Source organism: Brachyhypopomus gauderio, chromosome 16 (genome assembly GCF_052324685.1).
Source record: "Brachyhypopomus gauderio isolate BG-103 chromosome 16, BGAUD_0.2, whole genome shotgun sequence".
NCBI classification, from domain to species: domain Eukaryota; kingdom Metazoa; phylum Chordata; class Actinopteri; order Gymnotiformes; family Hypopomidae; genus Brachyhypopomus; species Brachyhypopomus gauderio.
In genome coordinates, this window is record NC_135226.1 from 19,490,998 (window position 1) to 19,507,973 (window position 16,976).

A 16,976-nucleotide genomic window follows, 5' to 3' on the forward strand; every position below is an offset into this window, starting at 1 on the left:
ATGTCCCCCCCACTTTTGAAATCAAAATTACGTCCATGGGAGGGAGTGAGTGTGCCATGTGGGCTGTGGGTGGCAGGGGGTTGTTCAGGAGGGACAGGAACCGAGTGAGTGTGTTGAGGGGTAGCAGAAGGAACAGGCGAGCGGGAAGTGCATGGCAAGTGGGCAGGGGATGAGTCCTGTGCACTAGTGCCCTGACTGGCAAATTGTGACAAATTTCCGGGGCCTGCAGACAGAGTTGGGGGCGGGGCAGCTGAAGGCACATCAGGCCATATAGGACAGTACAAGGGGCCGGATGAAATACCAGACCTAGGCTGTGGAATTCGAACCTTCGCATCGTGTGAGCTAGAGAAAAACGGTTTGAGCCGGTTGTAGTGCAGCACTTTGGGTTTGCTCAAAGGGCGGGACAAATCGCGAACCCGGAAGTCAACAGGTAAGGACTGATCCTCTGGAGCCACAGTATCCAAAATCTCAAAGGGGCCAATCCAGTGCGGAGCGAGTTTGTTATTGTGATTGGCTGGGTCATTGACTAATACTAGATCGCCTGGTCTGTACGGGTTGTATTTCAAACGACGGTCTTGAGCTTGGTTCCTGAAAGCGGTGGCTGATTTGTACGCATCCCTAAGCCTTGCCCGTAAGGAAGCAGCGTATGCACCTGGTGTTACCGACGTTCTGGACGATGACGACTCAGATGTAGTAAGCAAGGTGTCTACAGGAACACGCGCTTCGCGTCCATGGGCCAGGTAGAAAGGTGTGAATTTTGTACTGGCGTGAACCGTAGTATTGTAGGCCAGCGCAACTTGAGGGAGATGATCGTCCCACTCACATCCTAGGTCAAACAGGTATTTAGAGAGCTCATCTTTGAGGGTACGATTGTATCGTTCAACGGCCCCATCGCATTGCGCGTGGTAAGGTGAAGTCCGCAGTTTCTGTATTCCCATGAGAGTACAGAGGTGCTTAATAAGATCTGACTCAAATTGCCGGCCCTGATCTGAGTGAAGAGACTCAGGGACGCCATGCTGAGGAATGAACTGTTCAAAAATGCACAAGGAGAATGCAGTTTTCTCCTTGTCTCGTGGATGGAGTGGAATTTGCCAGTAACCAGCAGTAAGATCAATGGTGCTGAATATTTGGGCACCAGCTAGCCTGTCTAACGTGTCATTGACACGAGGAAGTGGGTGTGAGTCCTTGACTGTCAGTGCGTTAAGTCTACGATAGTCTACACAAAAACGATGGGTGCCATCTTTTTTCCGGACAAGCACCACTGGTGCTGACCATGGACTATGTGACTCTTCAATAATACCATGCTCCAAGAGCTTGTCTATCTCCGTTTTCAGCAAAACTTGCGTGGCTGGAGATGTGCGGTAGGGTTGTAACTTAATCGGTTTTTCTGCACCTGTATCAATGCAATGGTGGACCAGGTCTGTCTGGCCATAATCATAAGGATGCGAACTAAAAATGTCAGCAAAATCGCTCAACATGCCCTTGAGGTGTGGTATTTCATCTGGAGAGAGGCACGTGTCCGACAGGTCAATAATTGGTGCCGGAGCACTAGCTGTGTCGCATGTATTAACAGCTGACACCAGTGTGTATTCATCATAATAGCGGCCTGAGACCGAAAAAACTTGGCCCAGGGGGCATCCTCCAGTTAGCGAAATGGGGTCTGATGTGGGATTTACTACCCTAACCAATCCCTGTCCATCACGGATCGTGGTCAGTGTCCTAGCGACTGCTAAAGATGAGGCTGGAGGAGGCTGTGGCTCGACAATACCTACATACGAGGTAGGACCAGGTATCGTGGCCATACATCCATTAACAGAGACAGGTATTACCATCTCAGCCAAAGGGGGAATTGTGACAGGGGAGGCAGTGACAGCAGCACATTGCACTGGGACCAGGTGTTGCATGGAGACAAAAGGCACAGTGGTGTCTTCGAGTTGTATATGTGCATGAGAAATTGATAGGGTCACATTGTGTTGTGTCAGAAAGTCCCAACCTAGAATCACTGGGTGACTAGAGGATCGTACAATGTGAAACACATGGGAAAGGGTTAGATCACCAATGTGCACAGGGGCAGTAAGGCAACCTAGTACGTCTAACAAATGACCTGTGACCGAGGAGGCTAGGATAAAGGGCTTAGTAACAGGTTGGGAAGCCAGAGCAGGGATCACTTTGCGGCACTCATCAGTAATCAAGGAAAGGCCAGAGCCCGTGTCAATAAGTGCGTGCTGTTCAGAGCCAAAAAGTGAAATTGAAATGTAAGGAGTTGGTGATGTATCTACATCAGACTGTACAAAATGAGAAGGGACCTTTGGGGTACAATAAGCTGACATTTGGTCCGCAACGCCAGCTTCTAGTAGTTTCCCTGACCATCGGCACGGGACGAATTGTCAGACGTATGTGGTGTGGAAAAGTGAACACGCCGTGAGGGGGAATAATGATGTGGGCGGTGTGGCCTGTCATGTGATGCTGGGGGTGGAGGGCCGTGTGTACATGTAAGGTGAGGCAGGTGATGGAGAACGGGCATACCGGGGCCTAGAGCTCCGTGATGTGTGTGAGTAGTAAGAAGATGAGTGTGAATAGCTTCCAGGTGACAGAGAGCGACCAGAGTACCTGTCACGGCGAAACCTGGGAGGGGAGCCGTCATCCCTCACAGGTTGCCGGTTATATGCATCCTGACGGTCAGATGGAGACTGGCGAGGTCGTCCAGGGGCAGCAGAGTTGGTGTCATGGGTAGAAACGTGCTGGTCATCATCCTGGAGAGTCCAGCTGGATGAACGTGGTCTGTGTCGAGGAGGTGGGGATCCATCAGTGTAAGGTCGACGCCCTCTATTGTAATGACGTGATGATGTGGCACAACAGTCAACACAGTCATGCCGTTGAAGGTCGCCCCGGTCTCGATGGCATCCGCTTGTGCACGCATGTGCAGCCATATAGCCTGAAGGGTATGCAGCATGAGCACAGCCTGGTAGGCCACGCTGGACATCAGTCACATGGTGCGCGAGGTGATCAAATCTCTTCTCTGAGTGTTGCAGATGTGTTTGTGTCAAGGCGTGCAGTTCCGTTCTGAGGTCAGCAATAGCAGCTGTTAATTCAGCTACTGCAGAGGGTGACATGGCACCAGGTTGTGGAGTTACAGTCACTGGCATCACAGGTGTGTGTGCTGCTACTGACAGAGCTAACTGTGCTCATTCACACTGAGTCGCCACTTTCAGTGCAGCTTCCAAAGTAACTGCACCATGCTCGTGGATTTTAAGTTGTAATGAGGAATCTAACCCAGTCACAAAACGCCGGAACACCTCACAGTTCTGTGCCTCTGGGCCGTAGCATGGAAAAGCATCCACCACCAAGTTTTTTAGGTCCGCAGCATATACTTCCAGGGGCTCCTGTGGTTTGCGAGGGTGAGCATTTAAGTGTGTCTGAAAAGTGGCCAAAAATTGTGTCTGTCCAAAAACCGCATTCAACTTCGCTTTAGCTTGATCATAATCAAACTTCACCTGTTCAGGCAAACTTAGCCAGTATGCGAATGCAGGACCACTAAGTCTCGCAGCTAGTAATTTTGCCTTCTCCAAATGAGCAGTTGAAACTTCCAATGCTACTTCGAAACGCTGAATCCACGAACTGAATGGCTCTAGGGAGTCACCGGTAAAGGGAGCAGGCAGTTCAATACGGAACGGAACACGTGCGTGAACTATCTCGGCTGAGGGAGCAGGTTGCTCTTCGTCCGCCATTTCACATTCAGGAAAGCACAAAACAAGCGGCACGTAGCAAAAACTCAACCAGTCGACTAAAAGTGCGAGGGTTAATACAACGCAATCCAAGTCTCCCCAAAAATGAAAAATAGCGCTGTTTTGTTAGCAAAGAAGGCGAGTCAGAAGTAGTGAGAGAAAAAAAAAATCGCCAACCACCGCTGCTACCAGTGTAAAACGTACTTTTACGGAACCAGTACTCTTACCGGTTCTCGGGCCGTGGGTCAATCCAGGTGGCGATTTCGGTAGCGAGATAAGTGTGGAAATATAACAGAGGGACTGAAGAATGGATTTCAACATATTTCACTTTTTAACAGTTGTTCTTTCACTTTAAGAGCAACTGGGAGGCTAGTAGTAATGGCTACCGGCTAGTCCGGGTCTCCGTCCTCACTCTCCCGCTCACACACTTGTCCAACCTTCTCTCTCTAACTCCTCCCACTTCAACATCACTCTAACTCCCCTCTAGAGGCTACAAGGCACTCTACAAATGTATGAACATATAGAACAGGTTACATCATACCATTATTGCTCTTACATATGTACTATTTCATTTTTTTTTTTTTTACCTTCAATAAAATTACTTTTTTCGTTAGGATGGTACACTTCAGGTGTGCAGAATGGACAGTGGTATTTACTGCAACAAGTAGTGCACTGCACAACTGAAAGCATCTGTCCTTTTTTCAAAACCGTGATATGCATCTATAGATGGATGGAAAAATATAAATAGCATTATATTAGTTGTGAAGTTTTTCAGTGAACTGGTTAATGAGGATCATGGCCGTTACATGCACGCACTAATAACAATCCCCCTTGACGTGTCCATGCGAACAGCACAACCATTACAAACTTTAAGTAACTACATCAAACACTAATTAATTTAACAGTTTATGTCCAATATGAAGAACACAACATACATAAGTATTTAATACATCTGTATTCTGTTTAGCTAACCGCTCGTCTTCTAACATCAGTTTTTACCGTCACTTACTTAAACATCTAGATTAGATAAACTTAACAGTGGCTGTTCGTGCAAACAGAAATAGTCAGATTTAGTATAATCACCAAAGGAAACTAGTTACTAGTTATCTAAGATCCAGCTCCACCCCTTGGACTTTTGCTTCTGCAGCGACATGTATCTCCAAAAGGAGGGGTCCGGAGCTGCTCCGTGACACAAGCGAGGATTGACACGAGTTATAAATCTCTATAGAGGGATAATGGGTAATGTTGGAAATGTAGTAATCTCCAGGCATCTCCAGCGAGGTCAGTTTAGGATCACCGGAGGAACATCAGATTAGGCCTCAGCCGAGGCCGTCCAGTGAGCGCACACACACACACACATCTGAGGCCTACTGAAGTCACGAGAATGGCTTCAGTGCCATTATTAACACACGTATATGTAAAAAGATCTCTAACACCTATATCTAATGTGTTTAATATATAAATGTAACGTTTGGCTCCGCCCCTTTGTGTGTATCTTGCCTTGTTCCCTCCCTCTGTTCCCTTTCGTCGATTCTGTTTCGATTCGTCACGCCCCTTTTGTTTATCCCTGCCAATGTTATCCTTGTCAGCTGTTTGGAATTATGTGGTTGATTAGTTTGTGTATATAGTCTGGTTGAGTTCATGTGTTCCCTGTGGGTCTATGTCTGTAGGTTGGTTTACGTTGGTAATGTTCTTTGTCGCGCTTTCAAGTCTGTGTCCTTTTAGGACTTCTGTGATCAGTTTGGTATTGAGGTGTCTAGGTCTGTTGCGGTTCTGGTTAGAGTTCTGTCGTCTTTGATTCGTTTCGGTTCTTTGTTGAGTTTCCTATGTTGTTATATGTAATTGTCGTTTTGATCTGGTTGTAATGTGTTTTGGTCTTGTTTGTACTATATGGTTGTTCCCGCTGTGTATTCGTACTTAAGTGTTGCGGGGGTTTTCGTATGTCTCGGTTTTTAGTTCGGTTAAATATTATGATTTGATCCAATGTGAATTGTTCATTACTGTTAGACATTGTGATTTAAATATGTGTGATTTGCTTATTGTCGTTGTCCGAGTGGTAATCTTTGTCTTTACATCAATGTGTGTTTCTGTGTAGGTATTTTGTATGTGTGATTATTATGCCGCGCCGATCTCGAAACGTGCGTGTTGGAAAGGTCGAGGTTATAGGAGGTAGTACCGCTTCTGACTTGAATAAATGTGGTTCTTTGCAGCAATTGTGTCCGCCGTCTGATTCTAGATCGTTACAATAAATAAATATTTCTGCACACTTTATTAGTGGTGTTAGCAGCAAATATCCCACTTTATCAGCAAAAATTGCTCTGGGGAAGACTAGGGAATGAAAATATCACAACCGTCATTTAAAACTACAGAATGTGTTACAAGACATTTCCAACATTACCCATTATTCCTCTATAGAGATTTATAACTCGTGTCAATAACAGCGGTCATAGTGCAGTCTATGGTTGTCTTTTTAATCCCTTAACCCCATTATGATCATTCAAACTTTAGTATCTGTTCTATTTGTCATTCATAGCCTAAGTTGTTTACACATCACTGAAAGTACATTGACATTGTTATACTGTATGTTCATATTTAATTATCCTAAAATATGCAGCTATGTTTCATAATGACTTTCACTTAATGTATTATTGAAGTTAAATTAAGTGTGTAGACTTTATTGTGTCTGCACAGCATTCTGGTTCTTGTAACTCTGGAAAACAGAATCACCTATGGGGCCAGTTTGCAGTGAAGCCAAATATGTTGCTTAAAGAAGTTAATTATTAATGAGTTGATGAGTCCAAATAATTATAGAAGACGTCCTTTTGGCTAAACATCCATTTAAAAGGCAGGCAGAGCTCACAGTCTGGTGTCAGTGCCTGCATTTCACCATGGATGTCAGTGGAATTCACATGAGGAAAGGGTTACTGTTAGCCTGCCTCCTCTTTAGCACTGTTTATGGACAAAACTCAGGACCGTAAGTAATGACAGAAGTATGCTGGTGAAAAATTGAATGGCCTTTTAACTGTGTCATAGTGTCACATATTCACATTGTGTTTAGACTTTATTTTCAAATGTTCCATAGTTCATACTAATGGAAATTAAGCATGAAATGTTTTATAATATATTAGTTACAATATATAATATATTGGTTACAACTTTCTGAAGATAATCATTTAAAACATTCCTTAATTCCTTAATAGATTCTCAGATATTGTAACTGATTCGATTTTGACTTAGAGATAACAGATTTAACACAAAATGGTGCCAATCATCATTGGAATTCAGACAACATTTTCACAAAAGATGTGATGTCAAATAGAGCTTTAGATACTTTGCAGTATTTTATGCAGTAGCTCCAGATATGTTTATTATGCAGTTGAAACCTTTTTCATATGGCTGTAAATTGAATGGGTATCACCTACTTCTCCTGCACACTCAGTGAATTCTCAGGTCTGACACACTGGAACCCATGTTCCTAGTCAGTGTTACATTCCAGTGCTTTTAAATAGCCGGTGGCATGGCTCTCAGAATTGAAATAAAAATGTAATCAGTAGAAAACATAAGGAAAAAAACATTGTAACAAACAAAATTTCATCCCAGTGAAATGCAAAAGTGATGTAAGCGATGCTGATTAAACACATTAAGTCTTCAAAGTCTCCTTGCTAAACGTCCGCTCATTCACAAACAAGTCTTTTATAATAGCTAAATTAATTGAAGATTATTGTCTGGACTTTCTTTTTCTAACAGAGACGTGGCTTGATAGCAATGGAGCAATAGTGCTAAATGAAGCTTCGCCTCCTGATTTTAACTATTTTAATGTCTCTAAAGTAAATAAGAGAGGTGGTGGTGTTGCATGTTTTTACCATAAAGCATTCCGCTGTAAGCAGATCTCATTAGGGGAACATCCTACGTTTGAATATCTGGCAGTACTTACTCAGTTCTTTTGATTGTTATCTATCATCCTCCCAGACTACATGCAGATATTCTTGAAGATTTTAAAGAAATGCTTTCAAGGATTTTAATTGATTTTGATTATGTTTTAATTGCTGGGGATTTTAACATTCACATGGATATATCCACAAATCCAATCACTTCAGAGTTCATGAGGATGCTTAACTCTTTTGATCTCATACAGCATGTATCAGGCCCAACTCATAAGCATGGCCACATTTTAGATTTGATCATTTCTAAACGCATAGAGGTTAATAATACTGAAATTATTGATGTTGCAATCTCTGACCATTTTGGTGTATTTTTCAATATGTTATTATCTACTAGAACACTCAGTGAAAAGCGCACAATAACCAAGCGTTATCTCAGTGCCGGCAGTGCCGTGGCCTTCACAGACATGATACAGTCCCTCCCTCCTCTCTCAGAAAATGGGATTGAGCTAGTTGAAACATTCACACACAGAGTTAGGAAATGTATTGATGCTGTGGCACCAAAGGTAACTAAAATTATCTCTGGTAAAATTAAGATGCCCTGGAGAAACACTCCATCTACTGTAAAACTTAGGCAAGATTGTAGGCAGGCTGAGAGACGTTGGCGAAGGTCATAATTGCAAGTACATTCTGATAATTATAAAACAACATTGCACAATTACAACAGTGAAGTGAAATCAGCAAGGAAAAACTATTTCTCTACCTTAATCAATTCATCAAATAATAACTCAGCTGTCTTGTTCAGAAGTATAGATCAGCTAGTAAACCCCACATCCTGTGTCTTCCCTGGGACTGTTTCAGTTGAAAAATGTGATGTTTGCAATATTTTTTAGGGACAAGATTACTAGTATAAGGCCGAACATAGCAACAAGCACTAATAGACTATCAACCCTTATATCAGTTACTCAGTCTAACTTTAATATATCTTATTTCCAAGACGTTGACATGGTAACACTACTTGATGTGATTTCATCACTAAAATCCTCTACTTGTGAACTGGACCCTTTACCAACATGCTTTTTCAAGCAGGTTCTGAGCTCATTAGCAAATGAAGTTCTAACGATTGTTAATCAGTCTCTGAAATTGGGTGAATTCCCTAACATTTTTAAAACAGCAATGGTTAAACCACTATTAAAGAACAGAAATCTTGGTCCCACAATTCTCAATAATTATCGACCTATATCTAACCTTTCCTTTCTTAGCAAAATCAGTGAAAAAGTTGTGTCAATCCAGTTGAATGATTATGTCAAAGTAAATCAAATAAATGACACTTTTCAATCTGGTTTCAGAGCTCTCCACAGCACTGAAACAGCCCTAGTTAAGGTAGTAAATGACTTGAGATTGAATAAGGATGCAGGCAAACTCTCAGTCCTTTTTCTGCTAGATTTAAGCGCTGCTTTTGACACCGTTGATCATGAAATACTTCTTGATCGACTACAGAGTTGGGTAGGCCTTAGTGGCTTAGTCTTAGACTGGTTTAGATCGTACCTAACTGAGCGTGATTACTATGTAGCATTAGGTACCTCTTCCTCCACACGTCAAAAAATAACTTGTGGCGTCCCCCAAGGATCAATTCTTGGGCCGTTACTATTCAACCTATATATGCTTCCGTTACCACATATCATAAATAAACAAGGTATTAGTTATCATCAATATGCAGATAACACTCAACTTTACATTTCTCTAGAACCTAAGGCCCTAAAATCAATTTGCTCACTGTTTGACTGCATAGATGATATACAGACATGGATGTCTGACAATTTTCTGCAATTAAATAAACAGAAGACAGAGGTTCTTGTTCTTGGCAGTGATTCACAAAGGAATGATGTCCAGACTTATGTAAATCAAATGAATCTGAATGCCAGTCAATGTGTTAAGAACCTGGGCGTCACCTTTGATAATGAGCTCAGCTTCAAATCACACATCATGACTACATGCAAGACAGCTTATTTTCACCTTCAAAACATCGCTAAGGTCCGAGATATGCTCTCTCCTGCGGACAGTGAAAAACCTGTCCATGCATTTATCACATCAAGGCTAGATTATTGTAATGCTGTTCTATCTGCTGTTTCGCACCTACAGAGAGTTCAGAATGCGGCTGCAAGGGTCCTGACCCGCAGGAGAAAGAGAGATCATATTACACCTACACTCCACTCACTGCACTGGTTACCTGTCAGATTTAGAATAGATTTTAAGGTTTTTGTCATGGTTTTTAAATGTCTTCATGGTCTTGCCCCTCTTTACCTCAGTGAAATGATGGTTAGATATGTTCCAGTCAGGTCTCTCAGGTCTTCAAACAGTAATCTACTGGTGATTCCTAAAAGCCGATTAAAGATTGGCGAGGGTGCTTTTAGCCACTATGGCCCAAAGCTCTGGAATTCTCTTCCTGAACAGCTCAGAGGCATTTCATCCCTGCATAGTTTTAAGAGCAGTCTCGAAACATTCCTGTTTAGATCTGCTTTTACTTAAGAAACTCTCAATCTTATTTACTTTATTTTTTTATTATATTGTTTACTTTACTTTTTTACATTTTGTTATTTTAATATTTTATCTTTAATTTCTTTTATCATTTTCTTTTTGTCTTATCTCCTTTTTATGTTTCTTTTATTTATACTGTAAAGCACTTTGAGTTGCATGTATGTATGAAAGGTGCTATACAAATAAAGATTATTATTATTATTGTGACGTCGGTGGCTGGCTGAAGGATGAGGCACGAGTCCTTGCGACTGACGAACGTCACGTTTATTTTACAAACAAAACACAGAGCAAATAGCGCACACAAAACACACGTTTGCACAGAACGTGGTACAGCTAGACAACGACGAGCACAGGACGATCAAACGCAGACAACGTAAACACATGCCCAAAGGAAGGGTTCGGGGACCGTAACGTGACTATTATTATTATTTAACTTTTTGAAAATAATGATTCTTGGAAATTTCTCTGTCCAGTAAGCTACAGTTAGTTGGTAAGAGAGATTACATAACTATAACACTGATAACATTGCACAGAGGTTTGTAGGTCACAGTTTACAGTTTTGCAATAGTTATATTGATCACTCTCATTGGTGCTGAAATCAGTTCTTTACTTCAACAGTTCTCTTTGCAGTAATGTTTATTTTCCATTGCTTAATTATTTGTAATAAATTGGAACTCCAAAAATTGGTTCTTGTCTGTAGATATTTCCTGGTGACGTTTCCTGCAGTAATAGAGTCTGGCTCTGAGGCTAAACTCTGTATAAGTCTCCTCAAGCCTAATGAGACTCTGGAAATGACCGTCTACCTGATAGACAACAACGAGAACAGAAAACTTCTAGAGGAGAGAGTGGAGGAAGAGTTTCACCGCTGCTCCCACTTCAAGGTCACAGACCACTAAGATCATCATATTTTTACTTTAGGTGTTGATTGTTGTTGAAGGTTTGGATGGAGTGCAACACACGGCTTTATCTCTACAGGCTCCAGAGGTTGACGGCCAATCAGTGCAGGAGGTCAAAGTTCAAGTGAAAGGTGAAAATTTTGAGATGACAAAGAAAAGCAAAGTCCTGTTCCAATCCTACAATGCACTAACATTTATCCAGACTGATAAACCGATCTACAATCCTGGCCAAACAGGTAATTCAGCCTTCCGGTAATACGTCTCACTACTACCAGTTCACGTATATGGTTTATATGCAAATGCTGCTGAATGCTACTGAATATAAAACATATTTCTGTACCACTGGCCTCTCACAGTGAATTTCAGAGTTGTCACCATGGATTCTAATTTTGTCCCCCTTAAACAAAAGGTAAGAGGAGTCTGTTTCTGTAGCTGAATAATAAGATCAGAGTAATGTGGCAGAGATGTAAGGGCAGTGAGTCACTACATTCAGAAAAGCATAATAAGAGTCTTTAGTTGCTACACATCCTGTTATATGTATTTCTGTTGGATGACATTTCTGTTAGATTCAGTTATACAGATTTCTGTTAGATTTCTGTCAAAATGACAAAAAACTGATGTACTGTTGTGCTCTCCCCAACAGTATAGCCTGTTGACACTGGAGGTAAGATGTTAATTTAAATATTTACGATGCTGGTGTTAAAGTTCTTAACATTATTCGTCATTTCCTTTCTATTTTAATTTTAATGTGCCGGTATTAAACACAAGTATTGTCTTTTCTTTGGTGGAACCAAACAGGACATTAATAGTAACAGGATTGGTCAGTGGACCAATGTGTCCTCGACAGGCCTGATACTGCAGCTTTCACATAAGCTCAATTCAGAGGCTCCTCAGGGCTTCTATAAGTTGAAGGTCAACATTGGTAATAGGCTGACTGAACATAGATTTAAAGTGAAAAAATACGGTAAGTGACAGCACTGGTTCAGTAACTTTGTTGGTGTGTATGTAATTGATGGTTGATCTATGTAATTTCATTAATTTCATACATTTGCCTTCCAGTTTTACCAAAGTTTGAGGTTACAGTCAAAGTACCAGACCGTCAAAGTGTTGGTGAGGAGGAACTGAAACTAGAGGTTTGTGGAAAGTAAGTGTCTTATGTCAAACCCTCCACACACACACACACACACACACACCTGAAGTGTACTGTTATGAATCTGCAATTTTTACTGTACATTTTTAAAAGGTACACTTATGGACAACCAGTTTCTGGCAAAGCACAGGTGCAGATGTGCCGGACATTGTGGAGTTACAGTAATTATGATTTCGCTATGATTTCACCATGTCTTACTGAAACAGTGGAGGTGTGTAAGTCATGATGCATTGAATGTCATTTTTAATTAGTCATTTTTTATTAATTAAATATTTAATATTTATAATATAATTTTTATATTTATTCTGTTTGTTTGGTGGATTTTCCTATAGCTCAGTAGGACTGGTTGTGCCTTTCTGACCTTCAACACATCAGCTTTCATGAATCCTGAAATGGAAAATAATTTACAGGATACCCTTCGTATTACAGCCACAGTGACAGAGGAAGGCACAGGTGAGCCATCATCACATCACTGAGTGAAACATATGATGAAATATGTGAATTGGTAATAATTCTACAAAATAATCGATAATATTTAACAACTTCATTTGCTTTGGTTTTTTAGAAATTACAATGAAAAATTTTGAAAATATACACCTGACTTTTGAAATTGGTAAAACTGAGTTTCTTGATTTACCAAAAACATTTGAACGAGGGACAGTCGTAAAGGGAAAGGTAGAGTTTCTTTGCGTTCAAACTCCATTATATCTTCCACTGATTAATATTTACCATGATTTTAGATTTTGAAACAAGTTTTAGAAAACAAGTGTTTTGTTCACTGGTCAACAGATCAAAGTTACAAACCACAGTGGAAGATTGATTCCCAACAAGAAAGTCTATCTTTTGACTGGTGAAAGGCGGTCGTCAAAACTACTTCTTAATCTCACTACAGACATGAATGGAATAGCAAACTTCTCAGTTAATGCACCTATTGCCCCTTTAACACAGATGAAACTGTGGGTATGTAAAAACAAGTTCTCACTACAGTTTGAGATTAACAGAATGCATTGTCCTGCACTGAGACATATTCTTGTTCCATTGTGATCTAGGCAAGTGTCCTTCCAGAAATCCAACATAACACGTACAACACACCCCATTTTACAACCGGTGAAGCCAACATACAACTGTTACAAACTGCCACACCTTACAGTCCAGTATACAGTGAACTGTTAATTGAAAGTCTAAATGAACCAATAATATGTGGTTCAGAAGTTTCCATAACTATTAAGTACTATATTGTTGGGGAAAGCACTGAGACTTTCAGCACTGATATTGTATACATGGTGAGTACATGCAGAAATATCATATAGAATGAAACACTGACCACTGGATTTATTCTATCCCAACAGCAATAAATGAACGTGTGTTGTCCTCCATCACAGGTCTTATCTAAAGTAGCTATAGTCCATCATGGGTATGAGAAAGTTGAAGTGAAAGACTCCAGTAGGTTGACAGAGGGAAAACTCTCATTTAAACTGTCTGTTGGTTCTGAGCTGGCTCCTGTAGTGCAGGTTCTGGCATACGGTGTCCTACCCAGTGAGAACGTCATTGCTGCCAGCAAAATGTTTGATGTAGAAAAATGTTTCAAGAACAAGGTAAACCATTTTGACCTCCAATGTCATTTAGTTAGTGTCTCTTTTCCATAATTAAAAATTTTAAACTGTCTGAACTTCCACTGTGGTCTTCTATCAGGTCTCCCTGCAGTTCTCTCCATCCAGAGCAGTTCCTGGGGAGGAGAACTCTCTCCAGCTCTCAGCTCTGCCTGGGTCTCTGTGTGGTCTCAGTGCGGTGGATAAGAGTGTGTTCCTCATGGAGTCTGGAGATCGCCTCAACACTGACATGGTGAAGTTAAAATCTTTTTTTACACAATCCAGTAGGATTATAAATTTAAAAGCATAATGTAGAATACTGGATTGTTCTATAAATTGTGATTGTATGTCTCAGCAGTCTTAGGAGAGTTAAGGAGAGTGTGCTACATGGATTGAGCCATAGTGACAGTTCACTCTTCAACACTCATGATCTCTGGACACTTTAAAGCACCTCTAACTTAAATTCATGTCCAAGTCTCTTAAGGTTGTGCCACTAATAGAAAGGAAAACAATGTCACCATCTAGGCCAGTTGCAGAGAGGTTTTTGAAGTAAATCTAGTGTCAAAAAGGCCACAGCAGGTGATGGGCCAAACTATTCTGCAACTGTATTTTTGGAGATGTGCACAAATTTACCTCCTAAATATGGATGTTTCATATGGGGAGACGTTAATCTTTCAACAACTGGAGCACATCTCCAACTCTGGATCATCTGAGCACCACAAAAGATGGTCTCCTCTGAAGTTACAAACATTTTACAAGCATGGATTGAGTGTTTAATGGAGATTACAGTACCCACATGAGAACAAAATAAGCCAACATTCAATGATCAACTGTGATCACAAGAACAGGCTTATAAAGGGGACGAGATAAGAACACAGGTGTGTCCCAGCATTTTCGTCGGTAGTCATTATCTGTGTGCGTTTGTTCAGCTAATGTTAATAAAGAGTCCATTTAAGTTCACACTGCTCTCATCTCCGTGTTCTTCACTCACCTTCGCATCATGACAATGTGTGAGATGCATGGAATTTGTAGATGAATCTCCATATTCACACAGCTTTATTACAATAACGAGCCAAGCAAAGCAATGCTTAGCTAACATATAACAGAACATTGCGTGAGCTCACAAAAATGAACACGGGACACAGGTACGATGCACATTAAATACTGAACACGAGTGTAGCACATTAGGTTGACGAGACGGGTGAACACATACCCAACCAACCACACCCACAGGAAGTACATATATGGACATGGACTTATTATACTTAGCAAGATTTATTCAGGGCGAGTCCATAAGTGAGGTTGTTATAACAGTCCAGGTTCAGTCTGTTAACACGGATAGGACTGAATGCAGTGGACAGCAACAAATTGGTATTAAAAAGAATAGGACCCCCCCCCCCTCCCCCCGGTACCTTCCTGTTGTAGGGGTTTCACCTACTAATCATTTAAAGTAGATATAAATTGTTTTACCTTAATTATTAATCAGTCTCATTAATTTAGAATCAGTCTCATATTCTAATTATACCAGAACCACAAGTTTAGTTATCAACTAAAGGCAATTAATGGTCTGGTATCTGAAGGATTTAACTATGAATTCTTTGGAGGTTTTGGCAACAACCACTTTTGAACAGGGCCGGCGCTAGGGGGGGGCAGAGGGGGGCATTGCCCCCCCAAATTGTGTCTTTGCCCCCCCAAGCACAATGCAAGCAACGGCTTTTTTTTATTATCTCTGAACCAATCACAAAAATGCATTTTGCGTTACAGCGTGAAGATATTTCCTTGCTTATTCCTGATTGGCTCTTTGAGTCATATAAAAATCGGCAGACCGCCCCAAACGGTTCAGTTCGGCAGTATAGGTTCTGTTAGTGTGAGTGAAAGACAGGTATACTGGTAAACACTCTTCTGAGTTTAAACTGACTTCCACATGGTAATATTTGCTTAACTGTGGTTTTTCGTTGCTTTAATGTTACTCACCTCTTACATAGGTGTTGCTTAAATTATTTTATTAGCCGTTAGCGGTTAGGCTAACTTGGTTCTCCAAAACCTGCGAGAGGTGCACGACACCGCGCGAGGCTGCTCTTTCCCCCGTGCAAGCCGTCGCGGCTCATGGTTTAAACCACATATGTCAAAGTCAAGGCCCGCGAGCCAGATCCGGCCCGCGAATTGATTATCTATGGCCCCCTGGATGATATTGAATTACTATTAGAACCACAGCCGCCCGATGGTGTTTTGTACGCACAAACACTACATTCCCCACAATGCAACGGTAGCCCGCGAAGTCACTGCAGCGCGAAGCGTCGCGTGGTCCGCGTGGCGAAAATGACGTAATCGCAGTGGCTCCGCCAGCACAATGAACAAAGTCACGTTTTCAGGGTTCATACACCTTTATAAGGTGGAATTCAAGCACTTGTACGTCACTTTAAAGGTCCATTTCAATATTTTCCTGCACGTTAAACTTAAATATGTTAAATATTTATACATATACTCGAAATAAGTAGCTTTTTATTCACATTATTTAATGGTTGTTTATTTTCCCCAATCTTAACGTCTTCACGTTCTCTCATGTTTCGTCCTGGAATTACAAGAGGCTCGTATTTGTTAACGTAATACAAGGGAACTGTTCAGTCAGACAGATATTTGTTGTGAAACGAAGTAGTTACAATTTAAAACATTTTCAAGTACTTTAGCCTAAATTGCAGCACTTTTCAAACCTGCAACACAAAGCAACATTAAAATTCGGAGTCGCGCACTATGGTCACTCGCGAAAGTATAAACCTAAATCAGCAGTCAGAGCAGACATCAACGTTCAGCTATCCCCCTTCTCAAAAATGACTAAACGTAAGGTGGACACTGAGAACGGGTTTCAAGCCAGGTGGGAGGCAGAGTACATGTTCACGGAGGTAAAAGGTAAACCTGTGTGTCTTCTGTGTGTCTTCATGTGATTTTTCTTTGAAGGAAGTTTGCTTTTATCTGTTTGCCTGTTGAAAAATGTTTTCACTTGAAATTACTGACAGATCCATAAGAAAATAGTGCTTTATTCATTTAAACATTAAATAATATACACTGTGTTAGGTCTTGGTTCAATAGGCTATGTGCAATCATTTCAATGTTTTAATAAACATTGAACCAGTCCGGCCCTCGGCTTGTAGCAAATTTGTTTTTTTGGCCCTCTGTGTTTTTGACTTTGATATCCCTGG

The 16,976-nt window shown here is 41.2% G+C and overlaps 1 protein-coding gene across 1 annotated transcript in view; it reads left to right on the top strand.

The window, feature by feature from the left end:
- Nucleotides 1-6,613: 6,613 nt before the first annotated feature.
- Nucleotides 6,614-16,976, top strand: part of LOC143477413 (alpha-2-macroglobulin-like) — a 30,995-nt gene continuing 20,632 nt past the window's right edge. Inside the window, exons 1-14 of the mRNA XM_076975990.1 lie at nt 6,614-6,699; nt 10,845-11,025; nt 11,120-11,276; nt 11,397-11,449; nt 11,684-11,704; nt 11,839-12,004; nt 12,100-12,184; nt 12,284-12,401; nt 12,523-12,643; nt 12,756-12,865; nt 12,980-13,150; nt 13,240-13,473; nt 13,573-13,785; nt 13,883-14,032. Of these exons, the coding sequence (XP_076832105.1) occupies nt 6,614-6,699; nt 10,845-11,025; nt 11,120-11,276; nt 11,397-11,449; nt 11,684-11,704; nt 11,839-12,004; nt 12,100-12,184; nt 12,284-12,401; nt 12,523-12,643; nt 12,756-12,865; nt 12,980-13,150; nt 13,240-13,473; nt 13,573-13,785; nt 13,883-14,032 (1,866 nt within the window). The remainder of the gene's footprint in view (nt 6,700-10,844; nt 11,026-11,119; nt 11,277-11,396; nt 11,450-11,683; nt 11,705-11,838; nt 12,005-12,099; nt 12,185-12,283; nt 12,402-12,522; nt 12,644-12,755; nt 12,866-12,979; nt 13,151-13,239; nt 13,474-13,572; nt 13,786-13,882; nt 14,033-16,976) is intronic.